Source organism: Diabrotica undecimpunctata, chromosome 9 (genome assembly GCF_040954645.1).
Source record: "Diabrotica undecimpunctata isolate CICGRU chromosome 9, icDiaUnde3, whole genome shotgun sequence".
Lineage (NCBI taxonomy): Eukaryota > Metazoa > Arthropoda > Insecta > Coleoptera > Chrysomelidae > Diabrotica > Diabrotica undecimpunctata.
The window spans coordinates 84,503,170-84,527,356 of NC_092811.1; the positions used below are offsets into that span (position 1 = coordinate 84,503,170).

Here is a 24,187-nt window from a genome sequence, read left to right on the forward strand (position 1 = left end):
TCTTTGTTCTTGAATCTTTTTTGAGACTGTACTCACCCCGGCTCTTTTTATAATCAAGTTATTCCTGATTCTGTCCCTTCTAGTCTCCTTTCTTTCGTCTATTTTCCTTTCAGCTTTTCCTCGATTTTTGGATCACAAAGTACTCGGCTCATTCGCCTCCAGTTAACCCAACCAGCCTGTATCCTGTGGTTAATTTCTCGATGTAGTGTGCCATTTTCCATTACTTACGAGCCAAGGTATTTAAATTCTCCTACTCTTCATAGTTTTTCTCCAAGCAATTCTATCTCTCCAACCATTCCTCTACCTCCTAACCACATATACTCCGTTTTCGTTTTGCTTATATTAAGTCCTCCCCTCTTCAATAGCCCTTCGCCAACCCTCCAACTTCTCCGAATTATGTTTGCTCTCCTCCACTAATATATCATCAGCAAAGAGCATCGATCAAGGAGCTCCCTCCTTTACTTTCTCATTTGAGATCCCGCGTCCTCTGTCTCTCCTCTGGTGTTCTTCATTTAGCAACTTTCTAAAGTACTCATACCATCTTAGCTTTATTTCAATACATATTGGTTCTTAAGACTCTTCCATCCGCACGCTTAATCTGCCTCTAATTAAAGTCCTTTAACAAGGTAAAAAATAACGAGGTACCAGCAGAAAATCAATGGCCATCTGACTACCCTAGAGAACCTACTGTCTTTCTCGCTAAAGTCAAAGATCTATCTACATTACCAAATAGCTCAGGAATAAGCGAACTTCAGACAACTCATTGAAAAGTCTAGATAATTTCCAGTACCTATGATTATATGCTTCGTTGACTACCAAAAGGCATTTGATTGTGTAAGCTGGATAAATCTGTGGTCCATTTTAATAGAAATGGGCACACCAATGCACCTGGTGACACTTATTAAAAATCTGTACCAGTCCAATATAGCAACAGTACGACTAGATCAGAAGTTCTCAAACTGACTTATTCAACATTTATGGTGAACCTGTCATGAGGATGGCTTTATATGGATGAGCCAGTGGAGTAACAGTGGGTAGGAAAATCACCAATTTAAGATTTGCTGATGAAACTACACTTATAGCAGCAAATGAGCAAGAAATGTTTAATCTGCTGTGAAGAGTTGAGTACAAAAGGAATAAAGTTGATCTGAAAATCAATATAGCTAAGACAAAAATAATGGTTGTTCGACAGATTCTACACTATTAAACTGACAACATGTTACAGGAATACCTGATAGTGGACTATCTGTTATGTTTTGTCTATCTCGGGTCTAGTAGAACTAACGATAGTAACTGTGAAGCAGAAGTTCGGAGACGTAATGGTATGGCAAAAAATGCAATGAGTCGCCTAACTAAAGTTTAGAAAGGCAGATCTCTCTTAAAATATCAAGATGAGACTGGTGAATGCTCTTCTATTCTCAATATTTCTATACGGTACAGAGACTGACGGAAAAACTGATGCTTTTGAGTTATGGTGCTGGAGAAGAATGCTGCGCATACCTTGGACAGCTCATAGGAACGTTTCCATTCTAAACAAACCCGAGATTAAAAAAAGGCTGTCCACTATGTCTGCAACCTATTCTGCAATTTTTCGGTCACGTGATTCGCAGATGTGACGATAGTTTGGAGAGATTAATTGCTTCTGCAAACATACTGGGAGAAGATCAAGAGGACGATCACCAACGAGTTGGTCCGACCAAAATAAGACTTTAGCTGGAAACTCATTCTGCGAAGCTCTCAGAGCAGCTGAAGATAGAGACCAATGGGCAAACATTGTTAGGAATACTGGGAGAAATCACGATCCTCAGTAATGGGGAAACAACAAGAGAGAGAGAGGGTTGAACAGACCAAATGGACTAAAATTTAACTGAGTCTGGGAAAAACATATGAGAAAAAGTGGTTATGGAATCCCTTTACATGTCTTATTAATTAGTGTCTTTAATGCTTGGTTAATGTGCCACTTCAAGACCCAAATTTGTCCCAGCTAACATTTAGGCGTACTTGGTTACAAGAATTTTTGACAAAATAGCAAACTATCACTTTACGACCAGGACCAAATCTAATCCCAAGCTAAATCAAGAAAAGTAATACCTGACATACGATACAATAATATTGTAGATACTGACATTTGGTAGATTCTACTAAAGATGGTAAAAGACGAAAATGCGGGTTAGAAAGCTGTAATAGTAAAGTGAGAACAATATGCATCAAATGTAACGTTGGATTATGTGCTCCATGTTTTATAACCTATCACACTAAAAATGAATTTAATTTTGTACTTATCTTATACTTTTTTTATACTTTTATATATATTTATAGGTTTTTTATTCAATAAAAATACATTAATTTTTTTGTCGTAGTTCTGCGATTTAATAGATTTATTATTTTAATAGCCACGGGGTCCATATGGATACGGGATAAATTCAATATTTAGAACTGTCAACATTTTTTTAAAATATTTTTCTACTGATTTCGAAACAATTTTTAGTGGTTCTTCAAACATACGCAAACAGCACAAAAAAAATTAAGGGCGTTACCAGATTAAGTCATGATGCATCGTCATCTCTCTCCAAAAGCTTGTACTCCTGTCAAACTATGACTAATTTATCTGTTTATTTTAGACGTTCGTCGTGGAGCTTATTATACTGGGACTTTTAGCTTTCACCACAGCCTTCATGATCACATCAGGTGTTTTAAGCGAATTGACACCAAGCTTTTTGTACTACAAAGAAAATATTGTGATGCAAATTGCAATGATTTTTAACGTTATCATTGCTTTCTGGAGTACACAGTTTATCATTGGGGTACAGTACATGGTTATCGCTGGAGCTGTTGCTAAATGGTACTGGTCGAAGTAAGTATACCTATTTTTCTGTTGAATTAGAAAAATAATACCAGACCATAACTGATAATTTGTGAATTATTGTTTTATTAAATTTAATTCATTATTGTTATATACCAGCAAAATAAATAAGTTCAAAAGTATATTATTGAAAAATTTTCAACGGTTTACTTCTACATGACATGTTTTACTACAATGTGGCTTCTTCTTATGTTACCTTATCTTAAGCAGGACATTCACGTCTCGATATATAGTCCAACTTGTGGTCCAACCTCCGAAGTTGGATCAGATATCGGACCGTGAGTGGGTTTGCTGGATTGTTAGAAGTTTAGTTGTACGAGTCGGAACATTTAAGAGGGACGACTCGAAGGTCCAACTTCCGACTGGCGACGCAGTGGGAGCGTGAATGGAGGAGTCGGAACTCGGATCAAAACTTTCTTCAGTCAGCGCTTGACCTTGGGTACCTACTGCACGCCTTTCATAATGAACAGGGAAGGAATTTCTGAATTTATTGAGATTTACAGAAATAGTCTCTGTTCGTGGAATATTAATAATGCTCTTCGTATCACAATAGTTCACACGATCAACGAATAATTTCTTCATCCAACATTTCTTTCCTTCTTTTCAAATGGTCAGGCTAACAAACACAATGCTGCTGCCACTTTCCACCTCCTAATTATATTTTGCGTATACTTTACTCCTTAATTTTTTTGACTGAGCGATGTACAGCACCATGAAAACAGATTAGGACTGAAGTTGGGGCGCTAATTTGATAGCAACTCAGTAATCCTACTAAGTTGAACTTTAAATCGTAACGTGAATGCCCCGCTTTTAAACTGAAGACTTCAAGAGTCTGCTTCCATTGATTTTGTTTTTACCACCACAAAATGTCTTAAGTTGCTATATCGTTCTACCGAAAAAAGTTATAATATGATATAATATTTCTAATTTGACTTGGTTAGAGTAATGTGAGACGTATATTTTATCAATCTTTTTTTGATAAAATTAAGTAAAAATGGTATATAACACAGCAAAAAAACATCATTATCGATTACTTCCATACAGGTGTAAAATTAATTAGTAGCAGTATTCATTTTCGGGATACATAGTCTTTCAGAAGCGCAATGTTATTTATTTTTTGTCTAAATAATGTTAGACAAATTAGATGCGAGAAATAACGAGAAAAATTCTGTACATTTTTCGGAAATAGAGGCAGCATAAATGTACAGCTGTACAAGGTAGTCTGATTTGCATATTTTTATTATAGTCCTTTTGTTTTGAATTTAAATAAAAATATTGAAAGTTTTACAAATAATTTTTCTACCTTGTTATGAGTTATGACATTGTCATTACAAAGCGAAGGAATTGTGGCTATCCGAAACATGTGCAGAGATAGAAAGATTAAATTGCCGCTAGCGATAAGCCGTTTTATTAGGTAAAATCCACAAGGAAAATAATTCCTGTAGCTGGCTGTATACCACGTATAACAAAAGAGGTTAGTCTTTGTATGTGGGTATATTTTATTTTATAAAAACCCTTAAAAGGGCAACATTACAAGCACGAACGTTTTCGGAACAACTGTTCCATCATCAGGTTAAAATACAGGTTACCATGCCTGAGCCACCAAAATATTTGGGTAAAAACGCTTTAAAATGTAATGTGTTACCAAAGATTGTACATATTGTTGATAATATTATATGATGTTTAATATTTTAATTAGATTTTACTTCAGGTAACATACACCCATGCTTAAGTGAGTTCCAGTGTCCGGAGAGTAAACCTCATTTTTGAAGAGGTTTACTCTCCGGACACTGGAACTCACTTAAGCATGGGTGTATGTTACCTGAAGTAAAATCTAATTAAAATATTAAACATCATATAATATTATCAACAACATGTACAATCTTTGGTAACACATTACATTTTAAAGGGTTTTTACCCAAATATTTTGGTGGCTCAGGCATGGTAACCTGTAAGTATAACCTGATGATGGAACAGTTGTTCCGAAAACGTTCGTGCTTGTAATGTTGCCCTTTTAAGGGTTTTTATAAAATAAAATATACCCACATACAAAGACTAACCTCTTTTGTTTTATTAGGTATCATATTGTCATGATAATTGACTGATTTTGATTTTGATGAAAACACAAATCCTGCTCCCTCAATAAAATCATGTGCACTATAATGTATCTCTTTCCCCCGTTATCGATGTGTTCTATTGATTTTATACTCTCGTCCTGATAAATTCGTTTGATACCGCCTTTAGCAAAAATCGATGTTTCGTCTAAATATACGAAGGAAGAACATTCTTTTTTAAATTTGTTATAATTCCTTAAAAATTCTATTCTTTTGTGAACGACACTAGCTCTTTCACACAAAGCCTTTCTATTGTTTTTCTTTTTGAACTTAAAGCCAATCTGTCTTAAAACTCTCCAGAGACTTGTTCTGGAAATTTCAAATATATTTCTGTCTTTTAATTTTTGTATCACTGAATCTAAAGAAACATATTCTTTCTTTTTGGGCATTTTATATATTGTCTCACGGATTTCAAATTTGCAACCTTCGGGAAGATCTATAGTCTTTGGTTGTCGGCGAGATTGGTATTGTGCGACATTTTGTTCACTTTGTCCACTTTTTTTGCTTTTTGCAAAACGGACTTTAGTTTTGTTTCACTAATACAGAGTGCATCACACACACGTTTATGTACGGACTGAACTGGTCGCAAAGGGCCCTCGTTGGTTTTCTCAGCAGTAAAATAAGAAAGTACATTAAATATAAAGTTGTCTACATCTAAAACACGTCTCGGCATTTTTGGCTTCAATAAACAAATAAACTACACTCTCTTAACGGACACCTCTCCTCACCGGACACCTCTATACGGACGGTTTTTAAAACTAAAATCAGTCGGCGATATATGAAACGTGTATGTAAATTTTAGTTACTTTTTAATATCTGTAACGACTCAGTACTTTAACTATCAATAGCCGGTGTGTTATACCCTTTACTTTCGGAACTTTTAGAGTACATCCACACAAAACAAATAATTAAAACTAACAAAGCGAAATATTAGATTCTTTTTCTGGTTTCTGAACCATCATTCTGCCAATTTCTTTTCATTTATATTAAAAATTGTATATTTCTTTTTATTACAGTTGTAGTGTCTAATAAAGTAATAACATAGTGTAATATCAAAGAAATCCGGCACGCCTCTTTGGTGTTTACATTTCACCGAAGCCCAACCCAAATGTCTGATGAACACATTTGTCTTCATAGACCTCATTTTATTTATTTGTAGAAGCGTTTGAGTAACAATTTTTGTTATTTTAGGATTAAATTTCACAATCAATTTTGCGTCTATCTGAACATTTATTAACTGAAATAATTTTAGTTTAGATGTCATACTAACAGTAGATCCTTTTTATTGGAACAATGATTAGACCAATTTACTTTCATACTTCTACTTGCACAGTGAAATATTCGTTGTCGCAATAATTCAAAACAGTCGTATATTGGTGGAATAACCTATACCACATTTCTCCATGATTGTCTAGAAATTATTCGAGATTCATCGATAATTCGTTGCCTTAGCTCTGTAAGACTTGCTGGTTTAGTTTTATAAACTGAATTTGTAAGTATCCCCAATAAAAATAATCTTTAGGATTGAAATCAGGTGAACGTGGAGTCCATTCAAATCTACCTCGTTTACCAATCCATCGTCCGGGAAATATCTCATCTAAATAACGCCGAACATTTACACCAAATAGAGCTGAAGCTCCATCTTGCTGAAACCATATCTGGTTAAAATTGGACCCAAACAACTTTCTCAGTGTAGGTACAATTTCATTTCTAAGTAACATTTCGTAATTATCTAACGTTAAATTTCCTTCGATAAAAAATGGCCCAATTAACTGAGTACCTACTATACCTGAATATAAATTTAATTTTTGTGGTATTTGAGTATGGTTTTCACGCATCCAGTGTGGATTTACGTCACTCCAGTACCTTAAATTGAGTCGATTTACAGTTCCACACAGTGTAAAGGTTGCTTCATCGGAAAAACATATTCTGTTAACGAAATTTTCATCATTTTCAATTTTATCCACTCTAATTTACGATTGAAGTCATCTTCACTTAATTCTTGCAATAAGTTAATTTTGTATGGTTTAAATTTATTCTTACTTAATACACGTAATACTGAAGGACGACCTACATCATGTACTTGTGCAACCCTGCGTAAGGATGTATGTGGACCTTTAACAAAATTTTGCATTATATCGAAAGTTTTGTTGTCATTCATAATTCTTTTCGGTCTACCTGATCGGTATCTATCTTTTACTTCTCCAGATTCCTCAAATCGCTTTATTGTTTTTTGTACTGTCGCCTTATGAATAGGAGAACGGTTTGGAAAAGTATCATTGAACAAGTTGGCTACTTCACAATAAGATCCTTTTCTTCACCGTACTCTCTCATCATTAGAATAGTAATTCGTTCTTTTTCGTTAAGAGCCGTTTTAGAGAAGCAATTTATCTTGTAGAACTTTTCGAAAAACAACTACTGTCAGTTTTAGTTAATAATACAAATGGTGAACAAATGTCAAAACCACAGCATTCTACAGTTAAATATTAAAAATTTTTTAAATCTACATATTTTGCACTGTTTTATGTATTTAAGACCTTCCAGACTACATAAAATCATAAGTGTTACAAATGGTTGAACTCGTATTGAATAGGAAACTGAATATAATGACTGAATATACAGGGTGATGAATTTGAAAAACTAAAGTTGCTAATAATATAAGAGAAACTGCAAATCTGGCAACATTACAAATATCAAATATGGAATTTCCGTATCCCAAAATAGGTGTACCTCATATTTTGTAAAATTATAACTAGCTATTTACGAGATAATTGGTCGTTTATAAACTTTTGGGCCACTCTGTATAGTGTATTATAAAATAATAAAAATAAAGCGTTAATTGAACAATGAAAATCACCAAACTTTTGAATAATATTAAATTATTTTCTCAATTCCAGACCGATACAACCAGGAATTTTACATGAAATGAGTTGTTTAATTGATTAATTGAATAAAAGATTATTAATACGCCAACCTTCATCAGCTACATATTCTACATTTAATAATTATATACTAACATTTTAAATTTATTTTAGAAACAAGAATAACTTGGACAGTCCAATTTGCTCCAGTGCTGGATTCGTCTTCAAATACCATCTTGGTAGTGTTGCGTTCGGATCTTTAATCATTACAATCATTGCTATCATTAGAGCCCTTCTTACATCTTTGACTAAAAACAAGGCAGTCAAAGCAATAGTCGATGCTTGCATTGGAGCCCTTGAAGATTTTCTTAAGTTCCTGTCGAAAAATGCTTACATATTAATCGGTAAGTCACGTTTCTATATAAAAGTTTTTAACAATACCGAACAAGTTGTTATATTTTATTTGAATATAGCCTATTAAATTTTTCTTTTGTTTCAAGTAACAAAATAATTTAAGTATTTTTAATTATAATTGTGATTTATTTCCAATAAATATAGTTGAAAATATACACTCCGCCAAAAAAGTATCGCATCACCTATGAAACTGCAAATTTTGTTTTAAAAATAATTTAAAACATGGATTTTTTACTGTTGTTTACGTAACAAGTATTAAAAGAAAAATGCAGAATGTACGAAAAACAAAGGTTTTAATTAATTTATTTCATAAATTAGGAGCGCACAAACAGCATTGAATAAAAAAAAATAAAAATCAAAAGTAATGATAATTTAGTAATACATATTGCCTCCTCTAGCTCTTATAACATCTAGACAACGTTGTGGCATACTTCCAATTAATCTTCTTAGATAATCTTGATCGATATTATCCCATTCTACGGTTAACAACCGTTGCAGGTCCTGAAGATTAGCTGGCGTCATATTACCAGATCTCGCCCTTCTGTAGAGATTGTCCCAAACATGTTCTATTGGATTTAAGTCCGGACTGTGCACTGGCCAATTCAAAACTTGTAAATTTACCTCTTGAAGGTAATCGGTAACGATTGTTGTGACGTGTGTCATGCATCTCCAAAATTTCTCTAATGTACCTATCAGCAGTTAAGGATCCTCCATATAGCTGTACCAATTCGGTTTGACCCCTAAGAGATATTCCGCCCCAGAGTATAATAGATCTACCTCGAAAGTTTGTCGCCGGTCTTAGGTTGCATTAAAAATAACGCCCGCCATCTCTTCTATAAACTGGAATTCTTCGATCCGAAGTGTATAAACAAAATCTTGACTCATCCTTAAAGAGTATATTACCCCAGTCGTCGATATTCCAGTTTAAGTGCTCTCTTGCAAATGTTAGACGTGCTATACGGTATTCCCTTGTAAGTCTCGGGGCATTGCTATAGCTTTGTGCCCTCCAATTATAAAAACTGGCAGGACCGTGGTCTACCTGGCCTTTCGGCATACGACCGTTAGCGCCTCCACTGCCCCTACGAGTCCGACACCAAAATGAAGGTGCCACGCCACGTACACAAGACACGTTTCGTGGGGCTCCACCTTCCCCGTAGTACCTGTGTTGCGATTACCTCACCTACCCGTTATCCCCTCCCACAGGCGGATAGGTGACGCAGGCAGAGGAATTTCCACCTCGCACGTAGACAGATCGCCGCCGAGGATCTCTCCTCTACCACTCTTAAATCTCCTGGCGGGTACGTGCCGGAACACCAACACCACGCTTGACGCAAGGCCAAGAGAGGTGGAATGAGAGTAGAGTCAGAGAACAACCCAACACAGAGAAGCGACAGTTCTTTGAAGTTACGTGGCCAAGCCGCCAATGACAGCTAACAACCAGAAAATTAATAGTCAGTGGGCATATCACACAATATAAATTCTTAAGAGCGTAGGCGCAAAATTTCGGGCCAATGTTTTTTAAATGCATTCATTTTTTCCGAATCCTGAAAAAACTAATAAGTATTTTTGAAAAATTTAAACGCAGAGTGAAAGACTACATTATTACTGAGGGCCGAAAGTCCCTGAAAACTTCTATAATGTTTATTTTAATAAGTTACAGGGGTGAAAAAAAAAGAGAAAATTTAGTGTGATTTTTAATTTGAAATATCTCATTCAAAAAAACTTTTTGTTTATTCTAAGTGACTTTCGGCCCTCGGTAATAATGTAATCTTTCATTCTGTATTTAAATTTTTCAAAAATATTTGTTAGTTTTCTCAGGATTCGAAAAAAAAATGATTGCATTTAAAAAGAATTGGCCCGAAATTTTGCGCCTACGCTCTTAAACCAAATTGAGCATTTATGTTGACTTTCAATAAATATGAAATATTGCACTAAATAGTTACCTGCAGGGCCGACTTTTGTTGACATTCTTAATGGTGTAATTATTTTTTATTTACAAAAGGTAATTTACTGATGCCACCAAATGATGCCTGATGCCTATAAAAAGTAGATGAGTACCTATTTAGTTTTTTCATAATTTAATGTAAGTTTGTTTATTTGCAACCATGTTTTTGCAATTTTGAAGTCTTGTTCTGTTGGAATTTTAAGATTTTTCCAATTATCGGTCTAATTATGTTTCCAACAATTTTTAGTTTGAGCATTTTAGTAATTTCTTTGTTTCGTTTAAGAGCGTAGACGCAAAATTTCGGGCCAATGCTTTTTAACATTTTTTTGGAATCCTGAGAAAACTAACAAATATTTTTGTAAAATTTAAACACAGAATGAAAGATTACATTATTACCGAGGGCCGAAAGTCCCTTAGAATAAACAAAAAGTTTTTTTGAATGAGATATTTGAAATTAAAAATCACACTAAATTTTCTCTTTTTTTTCACCCCTGTAACTTATTAAAATAAACATTATAAAAGTTTTCGGGGACTTTTGGCCCTCAGTAATAATGTGGTCTTTCATTCTGCGTTTAAATTTTTCAAAAATACTTATTAGTTTTTTCAGGATTCGAAAAAAATGAATACATTTAAAAAACATTTGCCCCAAATTTTGCGCCTACGCTCTTAAATCAAATATTCTCGTGTATAAAACCCTCTATATATTTTTATTTCTTAAAAATACTATATTCGTATTGTTGTCTTCGAGCGCGCCGACATTTGGCCACCATCTGTTGATTTTTTGACCTGAGCCTTCGGAGACTTGCGTCTTTCAATAAAAGAAATAGCACTGACACCAAATTTAATGTTTTCATTTTGAACTAGGTATCCCTTGGCAGACCAAAGTTTATTTTTTTATAGCTCGGACAGACACGTCTGCGTCGGCTTACTGTTCGAAAGTCAAACCAATACTATTATGTAATTAGTAATAACTAATAATAATTACAAAGCAATAGTAATTACCTGTTATTATTCTTAGGAAATCTAAATAAACTTATTCCTTTTCCTGTCACAGATGAACATCCGCGAATCGCACAAATATATACAGACATTTTAAATATAAATTAAACTTTTACTATAACGAGAACCTATTTTTTACTATAACTATTATTTTTACTATAACTATAATTAAACTATAACTATAACCTTTTAACTATAAATAAATTATATAAATGGTCAAATGCACTTGTGTCGAGTATTTACCATAGACGCCTACGGACTATCGAAAACAACCAGAATTAAAGAATAAGCACGTGTTTTTGACAGTAATACAACCAGAATCGGGCATGCGTATACAAAAATGGTACACGCTTTTGGACCGCTATGTCGCTTCTATGTGTCTCTGTTATTCTAGGGTAGAGTGGTCCCACGAGAGAGTCTCGTCTTGGATACTAGGAGTGTAGACCGGTGACCGTGACGCCTAAGCATTCTTGTGCGTTTCTACAAACCCGACACCTCTCGGGGCAGTGTCAGCTACTCTGGCCTTAATTCCAGACTGTCTTAAGATGTGCCTAACAGTTTCTGAAGACACACGTACATTTCGAATCTCGGCTAAGTTATGTTGAAGTTGACTTGCAGTCACAATGTCTTCGACGCAAAGCCTGAAGGACTAAAAATATATTGTCCACATGCGTAGTTGCTCACCTGTTACAGCTCGTCTTTCATAAATACCAGTCTCTCGGTACCTTACTACCACTCGGGATACTGTCGACTGATTTACACCCACTAAATTTGCCACATATCTCTGACTCTTTCCGTCTTCAATGAGGGAAATTATTCTAACCACTTGATCTCTCGTTAAATTTAAATTAAACGCAAACTGTGTACTTTTTACAAAAGTAAAATAAAGACTGATAATATAAAAACCAGACAAAATAGCAATTAACATTTTTTTTTCTTAAACAGTAAACTGTATTTACAAATTTCTTTTTAATATTTATTCTAGCCCTAATATTCTTAAGGACCAGAAAGAAATAATTTAAATTAACCAAATACTGTCAGGAATATTTGTAATTTTATAAGTTATGCGATACTTTTTTGGCGGATTATATTTTATGTCATATTAATTCATTATTGTATTTTTATTGCTTAGTTACCAACTACATAAGAGTATACTATATGCCCGTACGAGCATAAAATGTACTTTATGGCAAGCACAGGCATAAAAACAAGAAAAATTTTGACAACTTCCTAATTACATTTATTATTAAAGTTACAAAATATGGAATTAAATTATTATAATCGAATACTTAATATTATTTAGCGATATTCACATAAAACTAGCAAAAGATCCGGTGATAGATAGATTTCCAGCAGCAAATGTTGATTCATGTTTCATTGTCTGCGTATCAAGTTTGTGTAAGGAAACGTCAGATCCAGATTTGCCTACCAGCATCTCTGAAACTTAATTTCTTTTAATACCACACTCTATATATCCTTCAGCAACTGACATACAACCATCCACCATGCCGCTTCAACGTTGTCGTACTGGCTCCAGCGTCTGCCAGAAAGAAGAGTTGCTGATGCTCGGCGCAGACTGTATACTTGTCAGGATCGCTAAAACCTAGATATGTTGCTGTGAGGAAGGATTTTTTCCAACTAATTGTACAGTACAGTGACCTTGTCTATAGGTCAGAAAAAATCTTTTAACCACTCTAATTTATGTAGTCGTCTCTGGTACGTTTACCACCAAAACTGATTTTCTATATTCTACTTGACTAATTAGCATATGCATCAGTTCTTGCCATCGACATCCCGCAAATACACCAAAGATTAATGCAGCTTTGTTCATTAAAAATGTCTCATTCGGTGCTTTATGGATAAATTTTAAAACATTTTTCTCTAGACAGGACTTTTGGCTGGTTTCCTTTTGACCCTTTTTCCTATCAAATATTCGTTTAACTTATTGGTAATTAGCGATGTTAATATTCTTATTGATCATTAAAGTCTTCTTTACCATTGAATATTAGGACCATAAGGAACTCAAAGAAATCGTTTCAGCGAGATCACATAAGTATTCAAGCAGTACAGTTTCATTATTATATTCTACACAGTTATCTGCCATCCAGTTTACAAATTTGTCATATTCTCGTCTTATTTTTTGACTTTTGACGGCAGCAGATGTTTAGTTATGTAACATTACCCTAACGACTGTATTGCCTACTGTACTATGGTAAATTTTCTAATTGTTCAAAAATATTTAGATTGTGAATACAATAACAAACTAAAACTACTTCTATATATGACATAAAAGTTTGTATGTACCGTAGATATTAATATACATGTATAGCCTCGGACAGCGAGATATTCGCCCTCAGGCGTAAATATCTACTTAATGCTCTTGGTACATAAACAACTATTATTTGTTTTAAACTGACAGTGACAGGTGTGTTACTCCTTCACCTATACTGAGGTATTTTGTTTCATTCGGATTTATTGTTAATATTGTACTTTAACGTTTCTCTCTTAATTTCTTTACCATATATTTTAAGTCAATTTTTTCTCTTCTTTTTATATAGACATGACTGTCCTTTTTCAGTGTGTCTGCTGTAAGTTTTCGTTCCATCGTTTTTGTGGTCTTTTATACTGATCGTCTTCCTATTGAGGAACCGTCTCTCGTCGTCTTTGCAAATTTACAAAAACAAATTTGATTACAAGACAAAGTAACTCCCTGGTGGAATGAAGAATGTAAAGAAGCTATTAAGGAAAGTAAAGAAGCTTTCCAAAAGTACAAACACCACAAGAACCTAAAAAAATTAATTAAACTTAAAAAAAGTATGGCTGGAGCCAAACTGGTTACCACAAGATCTAAAGACAATCCTGGATAAAATATGTAGAAACGATCAATAATTACACACCTTTATAAGGAGCCATATCAAACATATTGAAGAAAATAAAGAAGGCTCTAGTTCATATCAAGGAATAGATTCATTAGAAAAAATCGTCAATAACAAACCATGCAGAAATTGTATAAAAAATAGCGGAAACATTCAAATTAAATCCACAAATTCTAACTATGATAAAGATTTGTTCACATACAAAGAACAAAAGATTCCTATTCCTATTAAAATAGTAAACAATAATGAACCTATAAATGCACTTATCACAATTATGAGAAATAAGAGAGTTGGTAGATTTCTCAATCGGTAGATTGATTATGGAAGCCATACTTATTCGTCTGCACCATTTAAAATAATGCTCAGAATAATATGCGATACATTTATGCATTTAGAACAACTCTTATCATAAGTCTTCAGGCCGAACTCGGTAAACTACCATTAGATTTAACAATACAGGCATTAATACTCTCATATGCAACGAAGCGGTACTCTTTACAATATAACCAAACCATTCGCTCCTTAAATATTCAGCACGCAAAAACCCACTTCCTGCGTTTATGAAAGATGCAGACAAATCATAAATGAATTAAACAGAAAATGAGAAAGAAACCAATCATCATTTAATTAATTCTGAATATCAAACCTTATCCTCCTTCTCCTTCAAACAGTTATTCACCGATGGATCTAAGACGGAACATTGTGTAGCATCTGCCTTTGTAACAAAAGCAGAAATAAAGAAATATAAATTAACGGAGACTAATACTATTTTAATAGGAGAACTCTTTGCAATATATAGAGCCAAATGTCACGTTACAAAAAGTTCTGAAATTAACTTCCTAATAATTACAGACTCACTAAATTCTCTAGAAATCATCTCTAAAATCTGTTTTCCTATCCTGTGGCCAAACTTATTAGACAAGAATTGCACAATCTAAATCACCGAAGCATTGGTTTCCTGTGGGTGCCATCTCATATTGGAATCCCGCTAATCGATCTGGCAGATAAATATGCACGAGAAACCTTAGAGGACGCACCTCTTTAGATCCTGCCAAAAACTACAGCAACAAATCTCAAATTATATTTCCACAGTAAAATAGTTGACTTATGGAATAGCAGATGGCACAAAAAACAGGCGAAATTACTTGAGATAAAACCAATATTCTAACCATGGTCTAATAGTTCCTGTTTATTGTTGTAGTGGACTGTATTCATTGAAATTAATTAATAGTCTAAAATACTGCATTTATTTATGAATTTGCACAAAATATGAAAACAGTAACAAATAGTTCTATGCTTCTCAACGGCTGGTGATGGAATGTCATTCTGTCATCTGTCGTCTGTACCGACTAGCTGGCTGGCTGGGCTGCAGTGGCGGACCGTTCAAATACAAAATGGGTTGTCGTCGACATACTCCCGGCCTTGAAAGATCCTGAATCTTTCAATTTAATGGAAGGAGAGGACATATTTTGGAGAATGACCTCGTGATGATACCTTCTTGAGTCTTTATTTTTGCAACTCTAGCGGAATTCTGCGATCCGTCATGTATGTGAGTTATTCTGCCTAGTTTCCACTTTGCTGGTGGCAGACAGTCATCTTTGATAAGGACTAAAGTTCCTTCTACTAATTCTCCCTTGGATATTTGCCACTTAGAACGTCTCTGTAGCTCGACGACGTATTCGGAAGACCATCTCTTCCAGAAACTTTGGAAAATTTGTTGGATGCGTTGAAATCTATTGAGTCGTTGTGGAATCTCTTGGAGTAGATCTGGTTCTGGAGCTAGCGTTGGCATTCTACCGATGAGGAAATGAGCGGGACAGAGTGGTGTTAAATCATTAGGATCAGGACTAATAGGACACAAAGGTCTGGAGTTGAGTACTGCTTCTATTTGTGATAGTATTGTTGCAAACTCCTCAAATGTAAGATTTGTATTTTTAAGTGAACGTTTTAAGTGAAATTTACAAGATTTTACTCCGGATTCCCAGAGTCCCCCGAAATGTGGAGAATATGGCGGAATTAAATGCCATTCAATACCCTCATGTGTACATGAATCTTGTATGTGTGCATTGTTAATTTTTAAAAATCTTTTAAGTTCAGACATGGCACCTACGAAGTTTCTACCATTATCTGAGTACAATTTGGCTGGCTTTCCTCTACGAGCGATAAAGCGGCGCAAGGCAAGCATGAATGTTTGAGTGCTCAAATCGGTTACGAGCTCAAGATGAATCGCCTTTGTAGCAAAACATATGAATAATGAAATATAGCATTTATTTAATTGGGCACCTCTGCCCTTATTTTTATGCAAAAACGGACCGGCGTAGTCAATACCAGTGATGGCAAAGGGAAATGTGTATAGTAATCGGTCACGTGGTAAATCACCCAGGATTGGTTGTATAGGTTTAGGATTAAATCGTAAACAAGTAGTACATTGTTTAACAGTCAACCTAGATAGGTTTCTGCCTGATATAGGCCAATATGTCTCCCGAATAGTAGATAGAAGCAGCTGAGGGCCTGCATGATATAGACGCAGGTGTTCATGACGGAAAAATAATATCGTGAAATGATGTTTTGAATCCAAGACAATGGGATGTTTTTTGTCATATAGAAAATCCGAGTTAGCCAAGCGACCACCAACACGTATTAAACCATCCTGGTCAATAAATGGGTTTAAAGAGAAGAGCTTGCTGTTGGAACTAACGCTTTTTTGTTTTGACAGCTGATCATACTCTTCGCGAAAAGAGTGTAGTTGTATGATCTTCAATAAATAACGACGAGCGTCATTAATATTGGTTAATGTTAGAGAGCCACAATCTCTAAGAATTTTGGGTGTTAATAAATTATTTTTAAATCTAAGGATGTATGCAAATGCGCGCAGTAAACGCGAATATTGTGAAAAGCCCTTGAATGGAAACCATTGTTCTTGCTGAGAATAGGAAACAAAATTGAGAATAGTTTGAGATTTTATTTCGGGTAGAATGTCTACCTTTGGATTTAAAAGGGGCCAAAATTCTTCCCTTAAAGACAACCATGACGGACCGTCCCACCATAGTGAAGAATTTAGTATTTGAGAAGGAGATAATCCCCTTGATAGATGGTCTGCAGGATTATCTTGTGTGGGTACATACTTCCATGTATAGGACTTTGTTAAGACCTGAATTTCGGAGACTCTGTTAGCTACGAAGGTTTGAAGATTGTTAGGAGAAGTATTGATCCAAGCAAGGGTTATTGTGGAATCTGACCATAAATAACATTTATTGAGGTATATATTAATGGATTCAATTACCTTAGTTAAAAGACGTGAAAGTAATACAGCTGCGCAAAGCTCTAGGCGTGGAATGCTTAGAGTTTTGATAGGGGCAACCTTTGATTTAGCACATAGAATTTTAACCGAGATATTTCCCTTGTCATCAGTACTTGTATATTTCTATATCTTTAGCATTATTGCACACTGCATGACGTGGTATACTTAATTGTTTCAGATTGGCAAGATCATTTTTCAATCTATTCCAAGTATTTAGTGATGAACCGCTTAATTTTTCATCCCAATTCAGTTTTTCAGTCCATAGCCTTTGCATTAGAATCTTCGCAAGTATGATACAAGGACCTACTAAGCCTAGTGGATCGTATATTCTTGCAATTAAAGAAAGAACATCTCTTTTGGTACAAGTTTCCTTGTAATTGTTATATTGTACATTGTATAATAGTGAATCACGTTGGGATGACCAAATAAGTCCTAAAGTTTTTGTGACTCCATCTTTAGAGAGGTTTAGAATTCCAAAGGAATCATCTTGATTATTTACCCTTTCTAAAACTCTTGGGTCATTTGAAATCCATTTTCTGAGTGGAAAACAACCTGTAAGTAAAATACGTGAGACTTCACGGCAAATGTTCGAAGCTTCAGTAATAGTATCCGCACCGGTTAACAAGTCATCTACGTAGAAATCCTGACGTAATATCTTCGCGATTTCTGGTTGCGACAATTGGCATTCGTTAGCTAACTCGAAAAGGCATCGGATAGCAAGAAAACTAGCTGATGCTTGGCCATAAGTAACCGTATTTAAAGCAAAATGTTGTAATGGATCTGAAGGACTTTCCCTCCAGACTATTTTTTGAAGACTGCGTTGGCTGGGATGAATTAACACCTGCCTGTACATTTTGGTTACGTCTGAGCTTATGATGAATTTGTGTTTTCTGAATCGGATGAGAATTGAGAATAGATCTTGTTGTATACTGGGTCCGACGCATTGAATATTGTTTAATGATAACCCGTTGCTTGTTGGTGAAGATGCGTCAAACACGACACGAAGTTTTGTTGTAAGACTGTCCTCCTTTAGGACACCATGATGTGGCATGTAGTAGTCGACAGTAGAGTTTTCAGAGATATCTGCTAACGACATGTGGTTTAGCTCCTGATATTCGCGCATGAATTGTATATATTGTTCGCGAAGAGGATTGTTTTGTGCTAATCTTTTTTCTAGATGATGAAATCTTCTTTCAGCTTGTATCCTTGAATCACCCAACACATGCGGATATTGTTTTAATGGCATCATAACTATGAATCTACCATTTGGATCACGTGTATTAGTTTTTTGAAAATTGTCCTCGCACAATTGCTCTTCTTCAGATAGATGAGGAATATTTGGCAATTCCTCTACTTCCCAAAATTGCTGAAGAAGTTTAGTTAGTTCCAGATTTGTGCTAAGATTGCAAGATATTGTATTGTGGGGAACCGATCCCAGCGGGCCAGAAATTATCCACCCAAATATTGTTTCTGTTAAAATAGGACCTTGATCTAAAGATATGCGACCTTTACAAATCAAATGCCAAAAAATATCTGCGCCGATAAGAATGTCAACAGATCCAGCATTGCCAAAATTAGGATCTGCTAACCGAATTGTATTAGGAATGTTTATAGCGCTTACATCAATGTTTGTATGAGGAAGAATATTTGTTATTTTTGGCAATACAAAACAGTTGATTATTTTTACAAATTTATTATTAGATGTGCAAATCTCTAACTGACATTGACCTGTAATAGTTGATAGTTTGTTGCCTATGCCCAAAAGATTTAAGCTGACATCTTGTGGTTTGATTCCTAGTTTGTTACACATGTTTGTTGTGATAAATGAAGATTGAGACCCGCAATCCAATAGTGCACGAGCCCTTTGCATTTTACCATTCATATCTTTAACACTTAAGATTGCTGTTGAGAGAAAAACATAGCCTGTATCATAACAAGAAAGCATGCTGTTACCACAAAATGTATTGTTACTTGTTACTGGATTTATTGGCTCACTTGTACTTTGTGATGGATTTGTATTAATACTGCTATTGGATATATTCGAATTTCTATTGAACGTGCCCGAATTATTTTGGCTTATAATGATGCTCCTATCATTTGTATTATTGTGTAAAAGTGAGTTGTGACGTGCTTTGCACTTGCGACATGGCCCGAGTTTGCACTGTTTATTAGAGTGACCCGATCGCAAGCAGTTTGTACACAATGATTTTGATCTAATAAAATTCCACCTTTCGTTTATTGGATAATTTAAAAATGTTTCGCAAGTGTAAATGCTATGGTCGCCTTGACAAGAGACGCATGTATAGTTTGTTTTTGTTGCTAAGAATCCCCTAGTCGTCCTGTTCTCCTTACTTTTATTTTTTGTTTCAATGTTCATTTCAATTGCCTCTAGAAAATCTGCTCTTGATTTTAAAAATCCTTTTAGATCGGATAAAGTTGGTAGTTCCGTTTGAGTAGCAATATGCTTTTCCCATTCCCTAATAGTAGTTTCGTCTAGTTTTGATGTTATAATGAATATAAGTAAGGCATCCCATTGTTCACACGGCTGATTTAATTGTTGAAGTGACTTTAAATGTTTTGAAAAATCATCTACTAATTTACGAAATTTTACAAAAGATTCTTTGTGAATAGATTCCAATGAAAACAAAGCTTTAATATGATTGTGTATTAAGAGTTTTTTATTATTGTATCGATCACATACAGAGTCCCATGCCAAATTGTACCCGTTTGCGGAAAATTCGATAGGTTTTATGACTGCGGCGGCATTTCCTTGTAATGATGCCCGAAGATAATGATACTTCTGAATATTTGTAATACTATCATTTGTATGAATGAGTGACTCAAAAGTGTCTCGAAATTCTAGCCAAAATTCGTATGTGCCGTCGAACTTTGGAATTTGTATTGTTGGCAGTTTTACACCTTGTAAACGATAAGCCCCGTCAGAAATAGAAGTGTTATTGTTTGTATGCTCGCTTAGTTCGATTTTTTCAACATCATGTAATTCTAATTAGCATTTAATAGACTCTAGAAATTTGGAGAAAATTGTAAATGAAGCTTTATGACCAGCGCGTTTTCTAATTAATCTTTTTAAGTGTTCGTCCGACATTGTTTATTAATCAAATAGATTCGAATTGAATTTAAATAGATATATAGATTGTAAATAGTTTTATGCAACTTACACAAACAAAAACAGTATAAATAGGTATAGGAATCAGATGGGAACTCACCGGTATTTTTGGCTGTATATTGTTCGGCAATCCCACGTGTTCTTTCACTTGACCGTTAACTGTGAATCACTTTTAGCACTGATTTTATCACAAATATCGGGTCGAATGGACCAATGTTTATTGTTGTAGTGGACTGTATTCATTGAAATTAATTAATAGTCTAAAATACTGCATTTATTTATGAATTTGCACAAAATATGAAAACAGTAACAAATAGTTCTATGCTTCTCAACGGCTGGTGATGGAATGTCATTCTGTCATCTGTCGTCTGTACCGACTAGCTGGCTGGCTGGGCTGCAGTGGCGGACCGTTCAAATACAAAATGGGTTGTCGTCGACAGTTCCACCAATCGTATTTCTCCGGTGATCATCACGCGACTTCAGCTTGGTTATAGTCGCCTTAAGCATAGACACCTGGTGACACTAGATCCTCAACCGGAGTTTTATGCTTGCGAGACCCCACTAACAATAAAACACCTTCTAGTGCAGTTCCCGTTACACAGTGCAGAAAGAGATGAATGTGGAGAATTTGAAAGGACTATTTTTAAACTACGGTGCCAAAGTGATTATTCAATATTTAAAAGCAATAAACCATTTATACAAAATTTGATTGTTGTAGTATTCTGTGGATGTTCATTTTTTTCGCCAATAGCCATATAGACTAATGCGAGTTTGTAAAAAAAAAGAATACAATACTACTTTTAGATTCCAGTACTACAAGAAACCTTATTTTTTTCTCTATGTACGTTTACACATTTTAATGAATATAAACTGTTTTTATTCTTGTATTTTATCGTTTTAGCTATGCATGGTAAACCTTTCTACAAATCTGGTAAAAGAGCTGCTAAAATTATCTTCCAGAATGCTGTCAACATTGTTTCTATTAACTTTGTTGGTGATTTCGTGTTGGGAATGGCACAAATGTTGATTGTTCTAATTTCTTTATTGATCACCGTTGGACTTATGCATGTAAGTAGTTTTTGACGTTTTATTTGATATTTTTTGAATGTATATTAAAAAATAAACTGAAATGGAAAAAAAAATTACGCAATCAAGTGTGAACGACGGTAAGTCAATAATAAACACAATTGCAATAAATAGTTAATCTCTCATAATTGAAACAGCTGAAATCAATAAAGAAGATCACTATACAGTGTAGGTAAAACTTTATGGTCGGTATGTATCTTACGTGAGATGGAGTGAGAAACACCTATTTAAAAACAGAGAGAGGTATATTAGGTCAGCCCATTATATCGTCGAAATAGCATTAGTGGAACTAAGAAAAGAGGAGAAGTTCAACATTGCCAAACTTATTGGTTTTATTTGACTGTTGTCTTTTTAGCATTTTAACAACATTCTAAGATAATCAAATTTGGGCGAATTGATTTAAATGGCAGCTTACTGTTTTTTATTTTAAATTTGCCACAATTTTTCTTTTCAATAAGTTTAATTTAACATTTTGATTTCCACTTCGGAAATCGTTTTCTGTAAATAAAATTTATTAATATTATAGTAGTTATATAGTATTTTAAGTACGATTTCCGAATTGGAAATCTAAACATCAAGATAAGCTTATTTTAAAGTCACGTTGTGCCTTATTCGCAATAAAAATAATAAATTGAAATATCAAACCACAATAAAAAACCTTCATACGAGGCAACGTCTCATGTCGCGTAGTCAAAGCACCGAATCAAAGTAGAACACAGGTAACGAATGAGTAGAGGTGGGCATTCTTTTTTTTTTTTTTCGAATCCTGAGAAGACTAATAAATATTTTTGAAAAATTTAAACGCAGAATGAAAGAATACATTATTACCGAGGGCCTAAAGTCTCTGAAAACTTCCATAATGTTTATTTTAATAAGTTACAGGGGCGAAAAAAGAGAAAATTTAGTGTGATTTTGAATTTTAAGTATCTCATTCAAAAAAACTTTTTGTTTATTTCGACCCTCGGCAATAATGTCACCTTTAATTCTGCGTTTAAATTTTTCAAAAATATTTGTTAGTTTTCTCAGGATTCGAAAAAAATGAATACATTTAAAAAGCATTGGCCTGAAATTTTGCGCCTACGCTCTTAACGCAACTAAACCGATTTTCGCAAACAATAACTATGATTGTTTAACAGTAGTTTCAAGTAAGAGAGTACCTACATAAACAAACATGGCTATTATCGTTTATGTGTATATTTATTGAAGTGAAAGAAACTAATAAAGGATATATTTATTATAACTTGAAAGATAAACTAAACAATACAAATAGTAAATCGTACTTACATTTACATTACACGTTATTATTAAATCGTGAATCGTCTAAATTGACATTTAAAAACGTAAGTTTTTCTACGTTACTTCTTGTTAACCGTGTTCTTCTTTTATTTAAAATTAAAACCAGATTTTGAACATGTGTACAATACTTTTTGCTAAACCCGATATTAGTAATTGTACTACGTCGGATACTATGGATGTAAGGTTGCCGTTTGCTAAAATTTTATTGCAAGATTATTGAAGGCAGCGTACCATAACAATCACTGAACTACCCTTCAAGTATTTTTGGCCACTCATTGTACTTGTTATTTCTTAAGGCCGTAAAATTTGGGAAAATTGAAAACAAATAATCCAGTCTTCATTATTTAGATTTGGTCCAAGTCTAAGTCTGTATTAACTAATACAAAAGTGGAACGGATTGCCTCTTCTAACTCGGTCATTCTTTTTAACATGTAATAGGTGAAGTTCTACCTAGTTTCCACGTCTTGGATTGGCCGTTTGGGAACTTTGTTGTTGTAATTTATTCTTTAAAAGCCTTTCAAAAGATAAGGTACTTTTTTTGAAATGTGTTTTTTTAGAAACTGAAATTTGAAATTAGTGAAATAATTTCAAAAGCGATCTTTTCTGAATTATGGTTTCCAGAAAAATGGCAGCAGCCTAATAAAATCGTTTTAAATTCTAAATTTTCGGTTAAATATTGTCCTGTTAATGCGATGTAACTCAGTTACTCCATATGTCCAAAGGTCAGTAGTAATACAGATATTTTCTACTTCTTTAACAACTTGTGATCTAATAATTTGCTTAGTTTTGGTATAACATTCGTGAAGTAATGAGCCTGGCGTAATGAACAAGTTTTTCTTGTTGGTGGTTTATATCCAGGAATCCACCCTGCAAACTTTTTCAAAGCTCGTTCTTCAACTATGGAAAACGGATGAAACGAGTCTTTGCATAGGTTTATTAAATCCATATCTATTTGTTTCTTTTGTACTAAACTAATATTTTTATTAATGGAAGTATCCATCACCTTTTGACGCTTGGGTCGCGGTGGCAGTATGCCAGTACTTGTAGTAGAAGTAGTCGAAACGGACAGAAATGCGTCAGGAGAAGTTTCAATCATTGCAATATTCAGAAAGTGGACCATAAAAGCTGCATCTTCTACAAATGCGCATTTTTTGAAAATAAAATATTATTCTTATACTAGGTCAATAATTTTGACTAAGAAAAATAATTCATAATTGAATATTTACAATAAATAAATCCTTTGACGAACTATCAATAAAGATTTGAAATCGAAAATGCAGATCAATCGTAAATCGAAACTCATTC

The 24,187-nt window shown here is 34.3% G+C and overlaps 1 protein-coding gene across 4 annotated transcripts in view; it reads left to right on the forward strand.

The window, feature by feature from the left end:
- LOC140450208 (choline transporter-like protein 1) overlaps window positions 1–24,187 on the forward strand; it is a 258,955-nt gene that overhangs the window by 205,400 nt on the left and 29,368 nt on the right. For all 4 annotated transcript variants that reach the window (XM_072543690.1, XM_072543689.1, XM_072543688.1 and 1 more), the window contains 3 exons: window positions 2,622–2,854; window positions 8,013–8,242; window positions 21,402–21,568. In XM_072543690.1, coding sequence (XP_072399791.1) covers window positions 2,622–2,854; window positions 8,013–8,242; window positions 21,402–21,568 — 630 coding nt within the window. The remainder of the gene's footprint in view (window positions 1–2,621; window positions 2,855–8,012; window positions 8,243–21,401; window positions 21,569–24,187) is intronic.